The 13995-nt window shown below is 38.7% G+C and overlaps 1 protein-coding gene across 41 annotated transcripts in view; it reads left to right on the plus strand.

The window, feature by feature from the left end:
• The first annotated feature begins 7542 nt into the window (after window positions 1–7542).
• The window catches only part of slit2 (slit homolog 2 (Drosophila)), a 125965-nt gene continuing 119512 nt past the window's right edge, over window positions 7543–13995 (plus strand). For 40 of the 41 annotated variants that reach the window (XM_087236463.1, XM_087236447.1, XM_087236468.1 and 37 more), the window contains exons 1-3: window positions 7543–8803; window positions 9755–9826; window positions 12170–12241. In XM_087236463.1, the coding sequence (XP_087092589.1) occupies window positions 8646–8803; window positions 9755–9826; window positions 12170–12241 (302 nt within the window). In that variant the 5' untranslated portion in view covers window positions 7543–8645. 41 annotated transcript variants of the gene reach the window in all.

The raw sequence follows: 13995 nt of genomic DNA on the forward strand, positions 1-13995 counted from the left end.
GTATTTTTATATTCTGGGTAAAGCATAAAACTAAAAAATGTTTATCCAATTAAATAGAGTCGGACCGTCATCTCCCTTAATTCCGATAGGCAGGTCAGACTGTCAGCAAATGTAGATTCCGTCTTCTGCGCATCTGTTCACGCAGATCAGCCATTAGCGCGTGCCCGTCTGCTTCACAAACGCATGTGCGCGAGCGAGCTGCGGGCCGCTCGCAGATGCCGAGTCAGAGCCGGAGGCGCCGAAGGACAGCCGAGCTCGGGCCGAGTACTGTAAAGCCAGGCGCGGGTATAATTCGCCCTTAAAGCGGCCGCGCGGTCACGAGACGGACCGGGAGAAACCAAAAGCTGAATTGAAACTTTTAAAAGCCTGAATCAATATTGGAGTTACTTTAACACGCTGGAGGAAGGACGACACCATGGCTGAAGTTTTACTGTTAGACAGGTAATGTTCTGTTTTGAAACTATTTTATGTTAGATTGTGTTTTGTTATGATTGACTTATATGCACAGACGTGTTGTTCAGCCACTGAAATCTCCCGGTGAAAGATTAATGTGATTATTTTCAGTTTCATAAGGTCCTTTGACAGCATCTATAATGTAGATTTATATTTAGTTTAACAACAAAACATCAGCAAATAGCGCTATTCCGCCTAAAGCCTGATTTATACTTCTGCGTCAGGTGACCGGCGTAACCCACGGCGCATGCAACGCGCGTGGCTGTGCATTAATACATCTGCGCGCTGTCTCTGTCGGGCTGCATTAACACCTCCGAAACGCTAGTTGGCAGTGAGGTTTAAATGTTCCTTTGAGTGGAGTTTCTTCGCTGCTTTTTTGCGTTTCCTGAACACTTCCGGGATGTACAAGTGGCTCAAACTCGCTCATTTTAGGCAGGAACCGGCGGACGTGCAACAACTTTAACTATGAGGTAAACACAAAACCAAACTATCCATCCGGAGCTCATTCACGGTACTCCACACTTGTAAACAATCGCTCGCGCCATTTGCGCGGCTCTCGGTCCCGCCCAGACTCGTCAGCGCTACCAAGCCGACCAATCACAGAGATTACACTACGCGTTGTTGCGACATGTAGTTACATTTTTTGAGAGGTGCACGTTAGTGACGGCCCCGGCGAAGGGCTATGCGTCAGCGCCGTAGCATACGCCGGCGTTTGACGCAGAAGTATAAATCAGCCTCAAAATGAGCGAGTATGAGCCACTTGTACATCCCGGAAGTGTTCAGGAAAAGCAATAAAGCAGCGAAGAAACTCGACACAGAGGAACATTTACACCTCACTGCCAACTAGCGTTTCGGAAGTGTTAATGCAGACTGACAGAGACAGCGCGCAGAAGTATAAATGCACAGCCATGCGCGTTGCATGCGCCATGGGTTACGCCAGTCACCTGACGCAGAAGTATAAATCAGGCTTTAAGGCTGATTTATACATCTGCGTCAAACACCGGTGTATGCTACGGCGCTGACGCATAGCCCTTCGCAGTGGCCGTCGCCGTCACTGACGTGCACCTCTCAAAAAATGTAACTACACGTCGCAACAACGTGTAGCGCAAGCTCTGTGATTGGTCGGCTTGGTAGCGCTGACGAGTCTGGGCGGGACCGAGAACTGCGCGAATGGCGCGAGCGATTGTTTACAAGTGTGAAGTCCCGTAAAGGAGCTCCGCATGGATAGTTTGGTTTTGTGTTTACCTCATAGTTAAAGTTGTTGCACGTCCGCCGGTTCCTGCCTCAAAATGAGCGAGTTTGAGCCACTTGTACATCCCGGAAGTGTTCAGGAAACGCAAAAAAGCAGCGAAGAAACTCGACACAGAGAAAGATTTACACCTCACTGCCAACTAGCGTTTAGGAAGTGTTAATGCAGACCAACAGAGACAGCGCGCAGAAGTATAAATGCACAGCCATGCGCATTGCCTGCGCCGTGGGTTACGCCGGTCATTTACATTTAGTCATTTAGCAGACGCTTTTATCCAAAGCGACTCACAAATGAGGACAAGGAAGCAATTTACACAACTAAGAGCAACAATGAATAAGTGCTATAGGCAAGTTTCAGGTCTGTAAAGTCTAAGAAGGGAAGTATTAGTAGTATTAGTTTTTTTTTTGTTTTTTTTTGGGTACAGTTAGTGTGATATTCAGAGAGGCAACTGCAGATTAGGAAGTGAAAGGGAGACTAAATATTTGAGTTTTTAGTCGTTTCTTAAAAGTAGCGAGTGACTCTGCTGTTCTGATGCAGTTAGGGAGTTCATTCCACCAACTGGGCAGATTGAGCGTGAGCGTTCGCGAAAGTGATTTCTTCCCTCTTTGGGATGGAACCACGAGGCGACGTTCATTCACAGAACGCAAGTTTCTGGAGGGCACATAGATCTGCAGAAGTGAGAGCAGATAAGAAGGAGCAAGGCCAGAAGTCACTTTGTAGGCAAACATCAGAGCTTTGAATTTTATGCGAGCAGCAACTGGCAGCCAGTGCAAATGGACTAGCAGCGGAGTGACACTTGACGCAGAAGTATAAACCAGGCTTTAGTCGGCTGTTGTGACGCAGTGTGCGCGCTCGCGATTTCAGGGGGTGTGGCTTTGAATCACAGTCCCTCCCCGCCGTTCAAAGATAATATGCTAAGCGGTTAGCATTTTGGCTGATCACCTACTGCACCTTTAAAGTGATATTTTTAAATTAGCAATGGCTTTTGGTGAGCAATAAATACAGTCAACTTTAGATATGAATTTGTGGCTTAAATTTCTCAAACAAAAGGGTTTGCATGGTTTCCATGGTTTTTATTTTTATTTTATTTACACACTTATGCCATCGAACTGTTGTATATAAAGCAATATCGCACTCAAATAATAGCTTGTATACAGTCATGTAAGACTTTACATTTACTTCAGGAAGGGCATCCAATATGCAAAACTTGTTTATTAGCAATATAACAACAACTGACTCTTTATCATTCATTCAGTCATTCATTTTCTTTTCGGCTTAGTCCCTTTATTAATCAGGGGTCGCCACAGTGGAATGAACTGCCAACTTATACAGCATAGCAGATACCTTTCCAGCTACAACCAACACTGAGAAACACCCATACACTCTTGCATTTACACACATACCTTACAGCCAATTTAGCTTATTAATTTTACTTGTCTTTGGACAAGGGAAAACCAGAACACCGGAAGGAAACCCATGTGGACACGGGGAGAACATGCAAACTCCACACACAAATGCCAACTGATCTAGCCAGGCTCGAACCAACAACCTTCTTGATGTAAGGCGACAGTGCTAACCATTGATCTACCGTGCCGCCCTAAAGCTACATGTGACACTCATAATCCATGATAAGTTTTATTTAAGATAAACTAATTTTTAGACTTGTCATATACTACAGGAACCACACGGTCTAGTTTATAGACTCACACTCTCACGAAGAAGGACAGTGTGCAGATGAACGCCCATCTGGAAATGTGTTTACTGCAGTCTAAACAATTGGAAATTACAACAAACACAGGTTGTAAACCAACACTCAGTTTCTTAGTTACTGACACTTCCTTTATTATTTCTCTAGAATATGATCAGTGGTCGCCTGTCACAGTAATTAACAGAACCAATTCTCCAATTTTACTAAATATAATTGAGCAAACAGAATCTCACTCTGCTTTTTACGCATCCTCTTACCTGCAGAACATAACTTTGGCTGTTGTTGAAACACAGACAACTCTGTTCTCCTTGGATAACCTGTTTTAGTCAGATTGTTTTGTACAACTGTGAGTGTTGCTAAAGTTGACTAAGCTAATTTGTGCAGTCAATTTCATTCCAGCTTAGTCTAATTGGTTTTATACTGGTATTATTATGTATCAATAGAGCTACAAAACATTACTTTATGCAGAGCTTGTCTGTACTGCATCATTAAAAAATAACATTATTACATATTTACATATTTAAAATACTTGTATAAATGCGTTTTATAGACATTACAATTTTATAGATTAATGTTATAACATTTTCAGATCCCTTAACCCAAATTGTAAATTGTAATTGTATTTAGTTACAAAATAAAGTTATTAATATAATTTGAGTCATCAAATATATGCAGAAATCTTAACCTAACTATTATAACTATTGTCATGAGGTTATTAGAACTGTGTAAAGAATTTTTCTTAACCTTAGCTAGTGATACAAATTGAATTTGGGATTAAAAATCCATAAAATGTCATTAAATTTTAATTTCATTTTCTTTTTGGCTTAGTCCCTTTATTTGGACGTACTCACACTATGTACAGTTGCCTTGAACCGGGCCAAAGCACGCTTGTCCACCCTCCCGTCCCCCCCCAACGGCCCGCACTCATCACATTAGATTTTGGCCTGGGCATGGTTTCATCATCGATGATGCGCTGTTCAGTAGAAAAGCGCACGGTTCGAATAGCACAGTGTGAGTGGGCCCTTAATCTGGGGTCACCACAGTGGAATGAACCGCCAACTTATACAGCACATGTTTTACGCAGTGGATGCCCTTCCAGCTGCAACCCTTCATTGGGAAACATCCATACACACTCATTCACACACATACTTTGCGGACAATTTAGCTAACCCAATTCACCTATACCACATGCCTTTGAACTTGTGGGGGAAACCAGAGCACCCGGAGGAAACCCAACACGGAGAGAACATGCAAACTCCACACAGAAATGCCAACTGACCCAGCCGAGGCTCGAACCAGTGAACTTCTTGCTGCGAGGCGATTGTATTACCCACTGCGCCACAGTGATGTCGTTGGTGAGAAATTGTAATGAAATATTCCGTCATTTCCACTAAAAAAAGTGATGTGAAAAATATTCATGACACAATTCTTTGAAGTTATCTTTTCTTGGTAATGTCAAATTGTCATAACAAAGAACAAGTTGAGATGTATATGTTTTTGTCAAGTTGTCGAAACAAAAAAAAACTTAAGCAATGACTTTCATAATATTTGTTTTTTGTAATATGGAAGTCAACGATTACAAGTTTTTAGCTTTCTTTAAAAAAGGTCGGCAAAGTGTGGACAGCAAAGTAAGAATTTCATTGTACAGGGAGACTTGTCTCATTACTGTGCACATGACAATAAACAAATTGAAATTGAAAATATTTTTTTTGTGTTGAACAGAAAAGAAACTCACAAAGTTTTGGTTTCACTTAATTAATGAAAGTAAAGTAATTAAGAAATTCATTGGTTTATTCAAAATGACTCGTATAGTCACTTGTTACCTACAGTATCAACACTGAAAATCATGTCACAGTCGCTGAAAAACACTACTGACAGTCTGTCTGAAACAAAATAAGTCCCAGTGTTGCATGAATAAAAACACTCAGAACTAATGATTGCATAAACCTGACTGTGCTGTCTTGAAAATATATTAACAAAAATATATTGTGTTTTTGTGTAGAGTCATATGACTGGTGGATATTCATTCATTCATTTTCTTGTCAGATTAGTCCCTTTATTAATCTGGGGTCACCACAGCGGAATGAACCGCCAACTTATCCAGCAAGTTTTTACGCAGCGGATGCCCTTCCAGCCACAACCCATCTCTGGGAAACATCCACACACACATTCACACACACACACACACACACACACTACGGACATTTTAGCCTACCCAATTCACCTGTACCGCATTTCTTTGGACTGTGGGGGAAACCAGAGCACCTGGATGAAACCCACGCAAACGCAGGGAGAACATGCAAACTCCACACAGAAGTGCCAACTGAGCCAAGGCTCGAACCAGCGACTCAGCGACCTTCTTGCTGTGAGGCGACAGCACTACCTACTGCGCCACTGCTTCGCCACTGGTGAATAGTTTTTTATTATTATTTTTATTTAGTGTTTGTGGGTATATGTATTTCACCATGTTTAAATGAGGTGAACCATGGTGTTTTACTAAACGTTGAAGACAGTATTCAAGCTATATATACAGCAAATAGTAATAAGTACCTGCACAGCTAGGGGGAAAAGATCTGCTTTTTCATTTAATCTTAAAAAAGAACAAGAGTAAGAAGCTGGCATATTTCTATATAAAAAAAAATTTTTTTAATTGACTGATGCTGTTGGTTTCTGTTTTAACTGCAGTATTTTTATACGTAATGTCGTTATTATAGTCCTATGATACTTTTTTGCCTTGCCTTTGATTGAGAATGCTTTAGACTACTTATTCTGTCTGGGGAGGTACTCAACCATAATCAGTTTGCCCAAGATGACCCATGACCCTGACTCAAATCTACCTCAAATTCTAACACTTCTTTACTCCTTAGTCAACCTACCAACCATCTCAACAGCCTTACTCTTTCTCTTACCAACAATCTACCATATTACCTAACTTTATAAAATATTAGTCTTACTCCTTAGTCAACCACAATTACTACACACTTATGTATGTTACTTAAGTTATTTTAAAAAATATATATATATTTTGCTTTGGATGTCACCTATAATTGTTTTACATACATAAAAAAATTATATATATATATATATATATATATATATATATATATATATGTGTGTGTGTGTGTGTGTGTGTGTGTGTGTGTGTGTGTGTGTGTGTGTTTATGATATATAATTAGGCACTACACTATAGCTGTAATTCCACTACATCAACATTAACAAGTTAAGAAATAATCTTGTGGTAGAAATGCCATGAAAGTGAAAAATAAATCTGTACATACAGTAGTACTGCACTAGAATACATTGTCTTGACAATAAATGCTTCCTCTTGACATGCTGAAAATGTTAACCAATAAAAGTAATTAAGGGGAAAGTAATTCATAATGAAGATGCCAGTGAAAAGCTGCCGTTTTGTAAATGTGTTATTGATCTGTGTTTTCAAATTGACTGACAACAGCATTACACACCGCATGACAGAAAAAAATTAAAAAAGAGAACTTTAATGCAGTTCAGTAATCTTCAACAGTAGCACCTTGCATTGCCACTAAACAGAAACTGGATATACTTTAAATGAATTGCAGGTATAATCAGTAAAAGAAATAAATGTAAAACATGCTGTGTAGCAGATAGAAAATATAAATTCAATTATCAAAAACAATGTGTCTGTGTGTGTTTCAGCTTTGCAGGATCTGCAATTGACCCTTGACCTCTCCTTACCCTGCAGGTGCATACTGTGGAGTTGATTGAGGTCATAATTCTGCTGGCTTCTATCTCCCAGGCAAAACTCTCCACCTCGATCTGGTTTTGGTTCCTGTTCTTGTTAACTGCAATCTAAATTCAGATCTGTAGATACTCATCTGCAATCTTCTCAAAACAGCTTAAATTGTTTAGGACCGTTTCAAAACTTTCCCTGCAATTACCATTTACTCCTTTCACAATCAAAATACAGAGCGTGTGTCAGAGGCTCTCTGTGCGTCATTTGCGCATCGGCTACCGTCTGCAGGCTGCTCGTGATAGCTGTTCGTGTCCCAGGAGCGGCGGTGCCGTAGAAGGCAGACGGTTATGCGGCCAGCAGGGCGGATCGAGGGGTGGAGCTGCTCCCGGTGCATATAGTGCAATTCCATGTTAGTCTGGAGAGAGTGAGTGAGAGAGAGAGAGAGAGAAAGAGAGAGAGAGGTCCCGTGTCCGGGTGCCGCACTTCACCTCAAACAACTTTAATCCGAGTGTGAGAACTGAGGGATTTAAAGCACAGGAGTTCATTCACTGCATTGATTCATGCATGGGAGTTATTTGACTTGCAGGAAAAAAATAAAACATCGCAACTTATATATAAAAAATCGGGAATCACTTTAAAACATATTTCAGACATATTTAAAACATATGCCAGATAATATTAAATAGTTTATTTAAAGTTATCTCGACCGGGTTGTCTTTAGTCCAGTAAGCTTCAAGGGCGGGTTAGACGGTCTTCTGGTTGGACCAGTGTTGAATTGAGAATATGTGTGACTCCGTTACCGGCTGTTAGCGGTGTGCGGGGCTTATTTCCACACTAGAGGCGCCGCCTTTGCTCTGAACACATACACGCGCCATCAGGTGCCAGATACACACACTCTTCCGATTGAGTGTACGCGTAAAGACAAATCAGCGAAGATCACCCAGGACTTTTCCAGACATCGAGTTGGATTTATACCGCAGATTGGTCTATGTGACAACATGATGGATGCATGAGGGCGCGCGAGATCAATACACCCAATTAATCAATACCCTCTCCGCGCACGTGAAGATCAGCTCCGCTGGATGTTTATGACCGCATCTCTATCACCAGGTGGCTTTTCAAGAGCGTGTTTTCAAGCGCGTGTCTCCTGTTGGCGTAAATGTGCGCATAAGGTGTTTTGAGAGCCACAAAACAAAAGCGCAGAGCGACAATGCGCGTGCGGGATTAGTTTAAACTTTGGTTTGCTGCGGAATCGTCGGGATTTGGACTCTAAACTCGCGTCGCTGTACAGAAGAGACTACGTAGATCTCAGATGGGAGCGGATCTGGATTGAATTGCAGTTTATTTCCCTTAAAGAAGAAGGGGACATTCCAGCCGGAGGAGATTACAAGTGTTTCCTTTGCAAAGATTATTTGTTCTGACTCCTCTTCTTTTTGGATTTAAAAGTCCTGCGCCTGCTCTGGTGCAGTTGTCGCGCAGGAGGGATTCTGTGTGTTTTATCAGAACTTGAGGAAACAGCGGTGATGTTTGTGTTGAAATCAGTGGTGCTCTGTGCGTTGCTCTGCGGGGCTGGAGCCCAGTCGTGCCCGTCCCAGTGCTCCTGCAGCGGGACAGCGGTGGACTGCCACGGCCAGAGTCTGCGGAGCGTGCCGCGGAACATTCCCCGCAACGTTGAGCGACTGTGAGTGCGCCAAAAACACGATTATAATAATTGATAATTTTCTATTGTAGCAACAGAATATATTATTAATAATTTTGTCAACAAAATAGTGAAAACTGATTTTACACAAACAGTTACAGTTTTTAATATTATTGACAATTTTGATTAACGTGCAAATAGCACTTAGGCTATTCAATTGGCGCATAAGTACAATTAATTGAATTAATGATTTATTAACTGTTGTCATATTAACATATTTACAATAGCTTTAATTGACTTAAAAAAACATTTAATTCTGTGACATTTTTTCACACTCTCATCAGAACAAAACTAGTGTCCTTTCTTATTCCAAGCACGCATGTCTCTATCTGTCTCTAACACCGACTGTCTTTCTGAAGTGGATTCATTAATTAAACTGGCATGAAGTTTAAACACAACCTGCTCTGCTTTCAGACTGCAAGAGCCATAGGAGCTGGAGCTAGCAAAGACTTTTAAAACTGTTTGATGTTCTGCTGTTAGAATTCCAATGACTCCAGGTCCACTATGTATGTATATATATATATATATATATATATATATATATATATATATATATATATATATATATATATATATATATATATATATACAGTAATAAAAATATGCACTTTTGGCTGAAAGTAGCTTCCATAGAAGGATTTTAAATTATATGAGACACTAATGTAAGTTTTGTCAGGATTGCTGAAACCTGACCACAGAAACATGATCTAAGGACATACATAATGATTAAAAAAAAATATCACCGCCAGGATGGTACATGATGTAGACAATTGTTGAACATGTAAAATTAACTTTAGTGAAAGCCAGTGTAATGAAGTGTACAAAAAATCCATCGCCACATTACCCTCTTAATGGCTAAATGATATCACTTAATTAAGGCTATATACTTAAATCATTATTCACAGTTTTACTACCTCTCTTTTTTTTCTACAGGGACCTGAATGCAAACAATCTGACTAAAATCACTAAGGCAGATTTTGCGGGACTGAAGAACCTTCGAGTTCTGTAAGTATTGAATAGCATGGTTCTTTTGCTGTGTTAAAAATACAGAAAGTATTGTGCATCCAAAGTAAAATTAATCTTAGCCCACACACACATTCGAAGTATTGAACACATCTCAATTTTCTGAGAAAACATACTTCTAAAGGTGCTGTTGACTTGAAATTTTCACCAGATGCCAAAGTAATCCACACATATAAGACAATAAAATTAATTAGTTTAGAAATGAAATTATTTGTTATAAAATTAAAAGTTACAGGGAAAAGTTATTGAAGAAAGTGAGGTGTAAAAAGACATGGAAAGCCCAGACCAGAAGTCTCAACACCTTCATTACCAGGATGATAAAGATGAAACCAGGGTGGAAATTACAACAAGACAATGAACCTAAATGCAGCCGAGGGAACTCAGAGTGACTCAGTTGGTTTCAGAAAAGAAAATAAATCTGCTAGAATGGCCTGGCCAATAACATGAGTTGAATCCAATAAAAAATAAGAATTTAAGATTTTGCAGAAGAGACCCACAGACAGATGCCATGATTTTTAGACTCTGTTAAAGTCTAGTGGAAAAAATCACACCTGAGCAATGCATGTGAGTCCATTTTCTATATAAAAGGCATCTTTAAGCTGTCATTTAAAAAAAAGCCTTTTTCTTTTTTTTCTTTTTTTTTTTTTACAAAGTATTCAGTATTCTCTTTACTTTCTCCTTGTGTCATTCCATTGTTATTACACATCATTAATTTTCCAATTCTTTCAGTTTTTTTTTATTTGTGTTTGCATTGTTTGGGTTTTCACCAAAATCTGTGTCAATTTCATGTCAATAGCTCCTTTAGAAATATATTTACAAATATCACGACGGGTTCAATACACATTTTCACCCGCTATGTATTCTAATGCAGATTCATTCCCAAGTAAACACATCAATCTGCAGCTGCTCCATTATTAGAATAATATCTGTGAAGCATTGTTGTACCAAATTCCATGAGTTCTGGATTTCACTGGAGGTTAAACACTTGTAGTATTCGCACACATACGGCAGACAAGTTTGAACAGCAAAGCTTAACAAGGCAGTGAACGTGTGATTGTCAGAAAATCACAAAGACATTTATTTAGAAAAATGACTGCACTATTGGAATGTGAGTGTTTGTCTTTATCTGTTTTCTGATCTTCCTTTCTGTCTCTTTGTGAGGTTGTGACAGAGAGGGAGATTTTGTGAATGTAAATGTGACTGAGATGGAATGTCTGGGTGTGAATGTATGTGTTAGAGTGCGAGAGAGAGATATAGAAAACTCATGTAGGAACAGGTTTGCCCTCCCAATCGGATGGGGTAGTATTTCATCTGACGACTTTCTCTCTGTGTCCGTCTTTCCTCTCGCCCCAAACTATTTTTCTTCTTCGGGCTCTCGTTAAGTTTCTGTCGTTGGGACATCAGACTTCACTGTAATTACTTTTATTATAACAACTCATTAAAACCACCACCAATACTTGATTCACATTCAAAACCTAAAAGCAAAACAAATGACTCTAATTTGACACATCTTCAGTGTTTTGTGTTTTAAACACATTTTAGATTGTTTTACTACAGATTTATGACAGATGTACTTTGTTTTACCAGCAGCATACATTTCTGGAAGTCCTCTGCAGGTGTAAAGCATGTTTGCTTTCTCCATGTCTCACACACTTGTTCAGTCAAACAGAAAACTGTGACTGCCATTTCTCATGTAGGGTCAGTTTCCAGCTATGCTGGCTCTTACATCACAGAAGGGTTAAATAATGCATCAGTAAAACCTAGAATGATGCTATAAATATATGACTCCCATATTGCAAGTGTATACATTTCAAGCATACCCTGGGCATCTGTGATTTTGCAATGTGCTACTACTATAAAAATGCAAAGCGCAGTAACTATGACAAAGCCAGAGCTCAGAAAAATTGCAGTGTTGTGTGATTGAATGACTAAATCTGATTTCTGCTGTTGTTTCTCTCTAAATTTGAACCTAGCCTAATAAAATTATAATACACATGACTTCAAACCATTATTTTGACAAGACTTTGGTATTCGTAGACTGAAAAATAGTGCAGTTCCTGTTTGCTTGCTTTCCTAAATTACAGTCTAAGTATAGATGTAGTATTTAGACTGAGACTGAAAGCTCCTATTTAGTTTTATAATGAGAGGAGTCTCTCTGATTTAGAGATATATTTTAAAAAGGTGTTTGTGAAAACTATTTACAGGCATTGAAAAATAAATATAAAGGAGCCAAGTATGCACAGACATACTAACCGTTTCAATCATTGAATTACATGCAATGAGTGATTTATCGAAATTTTGGTCTCTCCTACATTTCCTTTTTAGGCAGTTAATGGAGAACAAGATCAGTTCAATTGAAAGAGGGGCATTTCAGGATCTACAAGAGCTGGAAAGACTGTAAGTGACTACACACGTGCACACACACACACACACACACGCACACACACACACACACACACACACACACACACACACACACACACACACACACACACACACAAACACACACATTTATATGTAGCAAAAAAGTCAGCACTGTACTGTACAATTAATTGAAAAAGCACATGACACAATCAACTGTGTGTTTTCATACATTAATGGTGGACATTGTATGTTGTCGCATGTGTGTGTGTGTGTGTTTGTGTGTGTGTGTGTGTGTGTGTGTGTGTGTGTGTGTGTGCACATTGTGGTAAGGATTTGATGGAGCAACATATTTGTCTGACAGCCAACCCAGCCTCAGGGAAACACACACACATGCACAAGTAACTCTGGCACACTCAGGCCTTTAAGAGAATGACACTGGAATCTGGAATGGAAACGGGAATTACGCTCTTACGGACAAGCTTTCACCCCCCAGCTATTCTCCATTTTCAAACCATATTCTTTTTGATGGCCTTTATGGTCACTGACTCAGACAAAAGTTTAGGTTTGTCAGTTTCGTAAAGTGGTGCATATGCCATATGCTACCTTAAATGCTTTATAAAGTTATAATTGAATATTATATGATATTAACCAGTATAGGTGAAATGAAAATACTGCAAATTTGGAATATAGTTAGAATTTTTCAAGTCATAATACAGAACCTTTCTATTTGCGAGTGTATTAAGACATGTAGTTAACAAGTTGCTACAGTTGTCAAATTTTAACAGCGCACAAGCTCAAATGCCTGTACATTGTAAAAAAGTGGTAAACTTCAAGGAGAAGTTTAACCTGAACAAGGTTATTCTACCTTATCTGACCCCACAAAAAAACAAAGCTGGTGAAAGGTAATGCATTTACAGTTGAAATCTCAATTATTAAACCCCCTTTAATTTTAATTTTTAAAAAAATATTTCCCAAAATATGTTTAACAGAGCAAGGAAATGTTCACAGTATGTCTGATAATATTTTTTTTCTTCTGGAGAAAGTTTTATTTGTTTTATTTCAGCTAGAATAACATCAGTTTTTAATAAAAAAAAAAAAAAAAACATTTAAAGGTCAAAATTATTAGCACCTTTATGCTATATATTTTTTGATAGTCTACAGAACAAACCATTGTTATACAATAACTTGCCTAATTACCCTAACCTACATAGTTAACCTAATTAACCTAGTTAAGTTAAGCCTTTAAATGTAACTTTAAGCTGTATAGAAGTGTCTTGAAAAATATCTAGTAAAATATTATTTACTGTCATCATGGCAAAGATAAAAGAAATCAATTATTAGAAATGAAAAAAAAAAAGTTAACCATATCATACCATCGTAGCAAAAGCGTATTGACAAAATGAAAAAAAAAAGTACATTGTACATAACATTTTCAGCAAAGTGGGAGCATATTCTGCACTTACTTCTCTTACTTATAAAATTAGCAAACAAACAAACAAAAACATTTGATATTCATAAAGGAAAACAGGGAGAGTTAGCAATTAATAAGGGAACACAATTAATAAAGATTACTGTGCAGTTCATTCATTCTAAAAATTCAGTCCATGCATATTTTAAATATCATATTCCTACATTATTCTACTTTGAGAGGACCGAAGTTCACTACAGCCACAGTTACAGTAAAACATATTTTTGATGTAGGGATTAAGAGGTGTGCTGTGCTGCCTGATTACCAGTCAATCACTTGCTCAATGCTATCCTGTTTTTCTCTAAGTAAATTTACTAAG

Source organism: Danio rerio, chromosome 1, assembly GCF_052040795.2.
Source record: "Danio rerio strain M-AB ecotype USA chromosome 1, GRCz13ab, whole genome shotgun sequence".
Lineage (NCBI taxonomy): Eukaryota > Metazoa > Chordata > Actinopteri > Cypriniformes > Danionidae > Danio > Danio rerio.